Source organism: Lactuca sativa, chromosome 2 (assembly GCF_002870075.4).
Source record: "Lactuca sativa cultivar Salinas chromosome 2, Lsat_Salinas_v11, whole genome shotgun sequence".
Lineage (NCBI taxonomy): Eukaryota > Viridiplantae > Streptophyta > Magnoliopsida > Asterales > Asteraceae > Lactuca > Lactuca sativa.
This window is the reverse complement of record NC_056624.2, coordinates 192,495,365-192,502,915: the sequence shown is the minus strand read 5'-3', so window position 1 is coordinate 192,502,915 and position 7,551 is coordinate 192,495,365. Positions and strand designations below refer to the sequence as shown.

The following is a 7,551-nucleotide window of genomic DNA, read 5'->3' as shown; positions in this document are numbered from 1 at the left end:
CAAACAAATTACTATATGAACATATATAAATTTTGGGTGAAACAATTATTATATCAAAACATATGACATACGCTACAAATACAAGTACAGTCGATGTTAAAAGTACAAAAAATTAAAGTATTAATTAAAACTACACAAATTTCCGCACGCACAGAAATAAAACTTTGTTGATTAAAATTATAACAAATATATTAGATATAATACAATAATATAATTAAATTATTGAAATGTATATTGTATTAAAAACAATTATATCGTTGTTATTAATTTAGAATTGATAATTTTACACTAATTTGTTATTGTACATTCTAATTATCTTAAATATATGATAAAATGGATACGTATTAAAATCATATTAATCGTCATTACCCGAAAGTTAACGATGAAAATAAAAATAAATTATTTTTCTTTTATTTATAGCAATATTTAACTATTATATATATAATAAATTGAGCGGACGCTTATGTACAGTGACTTTTTGCTTTTCCGATTTTGGCCACACGATCGCTGCCTTTTCTCTATGTTTCCTCCCACAATTTTTGTTTTTCTGAATTCTACCACATGACCTTCACAATTATCTCCATATCCTTTTATATATATATCTATATAATATATAATTCCGTCGCACGTGTTATTACTTTGTGGATTTGATTTAATTTTCTTGCCTACGTGGTTTTTTCGTGTCGTCTACCGGATGCTCCTTGGTTTTCTTGCCTCCGCTTTCTTTGTTCTCCAGTTATCTATCTGCTCTAGGTATTTTTCTTCTGCTGCTTCTTCATCATCTGTCGATTAGGGCTTTTGTGACTGCGTCTTTAATTTTTGTTTTCTTCTTGCTTATGGTAAATTTTTTCAGCTTTTAATTTCCTTGATTTCTGATTATGAATAACTGTCGAAAACGTAAGCTTAGTGACTGTGGGTCTCCCTCTTTTGCTTCTGTTGCTCCTCTTTTGCGCAGGAGTCGACGATCTCGATTTTTTACTTCTGTTGCGCTTCCTACGTATTATGACTGTGGGGATTGTATATGTGTTTGTGAATTTTGTGGAGCTTTGTTTTGGTATATTGAAAGGCTTGGAAATCGTTGTCAAACTAATCGTCCTAAGTATAATCACTGTTGTAAAGGAGCTTCTGTTGTGTTACCTCTTCCGCGAATGCCTCCTCCTGAACTTTATAACCTTTATACAGATGCTAATTTTTTGAATGACATTAGAGGTTATAATAGTATGTTTTCCATGACGTCTTTTGGGTCTATTGTTGACGAGGATATTAACAACGGTCATGGTCCATATGTTTTTAAGGTTTCTGGTCAGGTTTGTCATTGGATAGGGTCTTTGTGTCCTGATGAGTCTAAAGGTCCAAGGTTCTTGCAGTTGTATGTTGTCGATACTGCTAATGAGGTTTCTAATCGGTTGAAAGCCTTTCACACCTCTACTAAAAAAGGTTTAGATGGTGCTGTTGTAAAAATTCTAATGGAATCCCTTTCAATTCATAATGAATATGTTAGGACATTCAAAACAGCTAAAGAAATGGCTGAAGCTATGAAATTAGATTCCTATGCAGTTCGTTTGTTCAGTGACGTCCCTGATCGTAGGTATGGTTGCCCAGCTGCTGGTAGTTTAGGTTGTATTGTTACTGGCGATGACAGTAATTGTAGCAAGTATGACATCATTGTTCACTCGAAATCTGGTATTCCTCAACGAGTAAGTAAACTTCACCCAAGTTATATGCCACTACAATATCCTTTGCTTTTCCCATTTGGTGAGGAGGGTTGGTCTCCACGTTTGAAATTACGTAATGAGACGGGGAACAGTGTTAGGAACCTCACGGTAAACATGTATTATAGTTATCAAATCCATGCACGTCGAGGTATGTATTCTCTTATACTCAATTCCGGTCGGCTTTTCCAACAGTACCTTGTCGACGCTTATACTTGTATTGAAGCTGGTCGGTTAGATTATGTCTTAAACAATCAGGACCATTTACGATCCGAATTTTTGTCCGGTCTTTATGATGCCCTCTCTAAAGGGGATAGAGAGAACCGTTTCGTGGGTAAACGTGTTTTCTTACCTGCATCATTTGTTGGTGGTCCCCGATATATGTACAGTCATTATCAAGACGCCTTATCGATTTGTAGAGTGTATGGGAATCCACAATACTTTATTACATTTACATGCAATGTCAAGTGGCCAGAGATAAGACGACACATGGAAAGTTATGGTCAGCGTGATGCTCACAATAGACCTGACATCATAACTAGGGTTTTCGAGATGAAAGTGGCTGCCTTTATTAACTTTCTAAAAGAAGATAAAACTTTTGGCGAACTTCAAGCACGTAAGTATCGTTAGTTTTTGTTTCCTACTACTTATATCTTCTGTTTACGGTTTCTAAAGTTTTCTCTCATCTTTCTATTCTCCAGATTTGTACACTATTGAGTTCCAAAAGCGAGGATTACCGCATTGTCACACACTTCTGTGGGTGTCGAAATCAGATTCTATCCAAGAACCTGCTGATATTGACAGCTTTATAAGTGCTGAACTTCCAGATCCTGTTTCAGAAGCATTGTTGCATCGGACAGTGACAACGTGTATGATCCATGGTCCGTGTGGTCCATTAAATAATAAAGCTCCTTGTATGAAGGATGGGAAATGTAGCAAGCGTTTTCCGAAACCGTTTCGTGACGCTACAACTTTTGATGACGAAGGTTACGCACACTACAAAAGGGATGCAGTGAGACGTCATACAATGCAAAATGGTATTGTTATCGATAACAGATATGTTGTCCCATATAACAAGCGGTTGTGTAGTCGGTTCGATGCGCATATAAACGTCGAATATTGTGGCTGGAATATGATGGTCAAATATATATTCAAATATATTTCAAAAGGGGTTGAACGTGTTAGATTTGTTGTTCAAAAGAGTGAGGCGGCCGACTCTGGTGATCCAAATTCACAGGTTCGAGTTTTGAACGAAGTCCAAAACTTTCTAGATGCACGTTATATATGTCCTCATGAGGCCGCATGGAGAATCTTTAATTTCGACATCCATCGACGGAATCCCCCTGTCATGATATTACCTGTCCACTTACTAAATATGCAACATGTTATGTTCAAAGAGGCTGGTAGAATAGAAGATGTCCTTCGCAATCCTGGTTTTGCAAGAACACTACTACTTGGATGGTTTGACAGCAATGCAAGAGATCCACAAGGTCGAGATCTTACGTATATAGACTACCCAAATAGATACGTGTGGGATGCTAGATCAAAGGAATGGGGACAAAGAGTTTTAGAATCTTCAAAAAGTATAGGTAGGCTTGTGTTTGTCCATCCATCTTCGGGAGAGTTATTCTATCTTCGGATGTTACTCTGTCATCAAAAAGGATGCACATCTTATGAAGATGTTCGTACGGTGCATGGTCATCTTCATCCAACTTTTCGAAGTGCATGTAACACACTAGGGTTAATAGGTGAGGACATGGAATGGCTGACGGCCTTCATTGAAGCTTCATCATGGGCTACTTCTTCACAGTTACGTTCCCTCTTCTGTCATCTATTGCTTTTTTGTGATGTAAGTAATCCACAATCACTTTGGGATGTTGCATGGCGGAAGATGATAGATGATTACTTGCTTAAACTAAAAACCGAGTTCCCAGATAAACGATTTCATATGAATGATGATATAGTGCAGCAACAACTCCTTTTTGAACTAGAAAATGCACTCCGATCTTCTACACCTTCTAGATCGTTAGCTGACTTCCATTTACCCGTGCCAAATCCGGATACTATTGTAGTCCTGCAAAATCGTCTCTTGCTAGAAGAGTCAAGTTATGATAAGGAGTCCTTGCAACACCAACACTCACAAATGTTTCTACAATTAAATGAAGATCAGATGCGTATTTATAAGACCGTTGTCATATCCGAAGAAAACAAAAAACAGGTGTTGCTTTTTGTGTACGGACATGGTGGGACTGGAAAGACATTTTTATGGACTACATTACTTGCATACTTCAGGTCTATTGGGAAAATCGTTCTTGCAGTGGCTGCTTCGGGAATTGCATCTCTACTTTTGCCTTCTGGAAGAACTGCTCACTCACGGTTTAACATCCCAATCAATTTGGCTGAAAAAAAATCATGTGACATCAAGAAAAGGACATTACTTGGAGATTTGCTCAAACGGACATCCCTCATTATATGGGACGAGGCACCGATGAGCGACCGCCGATGTTTTGAGTACCTCGATCGATCTCTTAGAGATGTGTTGGAGTGTGAAAAACAACCTTTCGGTGGCATTTCAGTTTTACTTGGTGGTGACTTCCGTCAAACACTTCCAGTTTCCCCAAAAAGTTCCCGAACTGAGATTATTGCATTAACCCTTCCAAATTCATACCTGTGGTCATATTTTGAGGTCTGTACACTGCATCACAACATGCGCTTAACACAGACTACCACTGATGTAAGTGAGGGTCTATCCATAGCTGCTTTCGCTGACTGGCTGCTTAACATTGGGAATGGAACTTTAGGTGTGCCAGATGCAGACAATCCACATACTACAACCTGGGTAGAAATACCACCTTCGCTTTTAATACCAATAGATAGTGAGTCTTTGAAAAACCTAATCCTCTTTGTCTATGGAAATAGACTGCTGGATAATCCCTCTCCATCCGATCTATCTGTAAGGGCTATTGTTTGTCCCACAAATGACACTGCTGACAAGTTAAACGCAATAATTCTGGAAATGGTAAAGACTGATGAAAGGGTTTATAAAAGTACAGACGCTATGCAACCTAATGGCAAATATACATCAGAGTTAGAGGGTTTATATCCCATTGAATATCTAAATCAGCTAACCTTTGCTGGAATCCCACCTCACACTCTCAAGCTGAAAATAAAAGCTCCTATTATGTTGCTGAGAAACATTAACCAGAGGGAAGGTTTGTGTAATGGCACACGGTTAATTGTTTCACAACTACTTCCAACCATAATTGAAGCAACAATTATAACAGGAACGTGCACTGGGAAGCGTGTATACATACCTCGCATTAAATTCGTTCACAAACCTGCTAATCTACCGTTTGCCTTTGAACGTAAACAGTTCCCAATTAAAATTTGTTATGCCATGACAATAAACAAAAGCCAAGGACAGTCACTAAAAAGGATTGGCATCTATTTGCCACAGCCCGTATTTACACATGGTCAACTTTATGTTGCATTATCAAGAGCAACATCACCTACATCCCTGAAAATCCTAATAAACAATGACGAATGTACACCTCATAATCAAACAAAAAATGTCGTTTTTAAAGATTTCTTATCCAAAGTGAACTGTAATGAGGTTGATAATTCCATTACTATCTACCTATGTACTCTTTCCGTGAAAATTCACTTTTACTTGTATTGTGCCTCTTTATATTAATATCATTATATATAATCACTAACCCATCCTTTATTGCTTGAATTAACAGAGACATGACTAACATATCTGACCTGAAGTATGCATGCGAAGGAGGAGCATTACAGGTGCGAATTCTGCGCAAATGGAAACCACATTACCGTCGGCATGAAACATGGTATCTCGGTGTGGACAAATACGTAAGCAAATCAAACCTCATTAAAAAAATACACTATGATTACTGACCGTTATTAACAGTTAACTGTATTTCAATACATTAGGGAGATGCTATACAGATTCTGGGACAAAGAACAAATCAGGGGTACATAGAATCAATTTTCAATATCTCTAACTGCTACACAATATCAGAGTACACCTGTCCCTATTTAGACGAGTATCAGAAAGTTCTAGAAAACGAAATCTATATGGATGTTGGCCTGATTTCCATAATTGTTCCTCTTCCTGACACTATCACAATCCCTGCAACCTGGTTCCGGTTTGCCTCGAAAACAGATCTCCTCAACTTAGGTGAAAACCCGTCGTATTATCCAGGTATATACATAAAAGATGTAATATTAATATTACTTCCAGTTTTAACTACATTCTATTTGAACTAACAGATTTCATTGGCGTGCTAAAAAAAATGAGAAATTGCACAAAGCGTAATGGAGAAGAATTCGTTCTTCTAATTCTTGCAGACGAAAGGTTGACAACATTTAACAAACCCCAGTCTTTCTTATGATTACTTTTACTTTTTTTTAATGTTTACTATGTATATAAAATTCAGTGGTGATGAAATAGCGATCAGTTTATGGAAAGAGTGTATTGATGTTCGTGAGAAATTCAGACCTGAAGAGTTGGCAACCCCTCCTGCGACAACAGTTGTTGCCATTACAAATATAAAGCCTTCATCAATACACATAGCAGGTACTTTAAGGTTCGGATCATCACCTGCCACACACGTATATGTCAATCCCCCCATCCAGGAGACAACACTTCTAATCCACAGGTCTGTTATACTTTACCAAAGATAAGGTAGATTATTATATATTAATATCATACATTCACAACTCAAATCCGGTTGTAGCTTCACTGGCCCTACACCCCCAACTTCCACAGCATCTGGAGCACTAAAAACACTGCATGAGCTAAACAGCAAGATTCATAGTGAACTGGTGGTATGTTATCTACCTCTATAACAACCTTCTGACATACTATTACCAAAACTACAATGATATAAGAATCTATAAATACAGGATAAAACATTCAATGTAAAAGCTACACTGACAACAATCACATTCAAAGACTGCTGGTTCCAAGTACTATGCACAACTTGCAAAGATCCGATTTTCAGGAAAAGCAATTACTGGAGTTGCAGTGCTCACGGAAAAACACCCTCACCCATATTCCTGTAAATATCACTATGTCCCAGAAATGTAATACCAGCAAAAGTTATTTATGCTAAGTTTTATTAACACATAATAACCCCATACAGGTATAAACTAATTACAACTCTGACGGACCCAACGGGTTCTCTAACTACAATCATGACCGATGGCGCGGCTCAAAAACTAATTGGTGCTACACCAGAAAAACTAATGACTGATGATCATGAAAGCAATAAAAAGCTCCCACCAACACTTATCAATGATCACGAGGGCACATCAAAGACTATGTCAATCCAAATGCTAAAAGGCTCTACAGCTGAAAACATTCGTTTCATAATTGTTGACATACATGAAGTAACCATGGTTAATCAGTCAGTTGCACCGGTCACACCAACACAAGTTTCAACAACTACAACGACAGCAACACTAATCACTCCAGCAGACCTTCAAGGTTCCGCAAATGTTGAAATCAATCCTATACTTGGAATGGCATCTACAACATCACAAACATCACACACAGCAAGAACATTGACATACGACACCGCTGGTACTTACATATCCACTTTACTTGGATAAAAAATGTCAATTTATAACTCAGTTTTTATTACCATACAGCTGAATCTGTACTGAAGAAACAACCGAAGCGAGGACGTAGAGCAGAGTAAACACCAACCTCACCTTATGTTGTCATCCCAAATTTCTGCTTATGTACCATCCGATATAAAAGGCAGTAGGTTATATGTAAACCACTTACCCCTCTAACAACTGTACTCTATCAGGA

General features: G+C 37.7%; 1 protein-coding gene across 1 annotated transcript; it reads left to right on the top strand.

Annotated features, from left to right (window-relative positions):
- The first annotated feature begins 878 nt into the window (after positions 1–878).
- Positions 879–7,346, top strand: LOC111901503 (uncharacterized). Its single transcript, XM_023897371.2, has 8 exons — positions 879–2,328; positions 2,414–5,325; positions 5,664–5,934; positions 6,003–6,087; positions 6,170–6,391; positions 6,470–6,560; positions 6,639–6,793; positions 6,878–7,346. The coding sequence occupies exons 1-8, from the start codon at positions 879–881 to the stop codon at positions 7,344–7,346; spliced, it is 5,655 nt and encodes a 1,884-aa protein (XP_023753139.2).
- The last annotated feature ends 205 nt before the right edge of the window (positions 7,347–7,551 follow it).

Excerpts from the sequence above, each read along its gene's own strand:
- LOC111901503 (XM_023897371.2), top strand. The coding sequence starts at position 879 with ATGAATAACTGTCGAAAACGTAAGCTTAGTGACTGTGGGTCTCCCTCT. Across the intron at positions 6,088-6,169 it reads CTAATTCTTGCAGACGAAAG|TGGTGATGAAATAGCGATCA; the intron begins GTTGACAACATT and ends TATAAAATTCAG. Across the intron at positions 6,794-6,877 it reads ACACCCTCACCCATATTCCT|GTATAAACTAATTACAACTC; the intron begins GTAAATATCACT and ends AACCCCATACAG.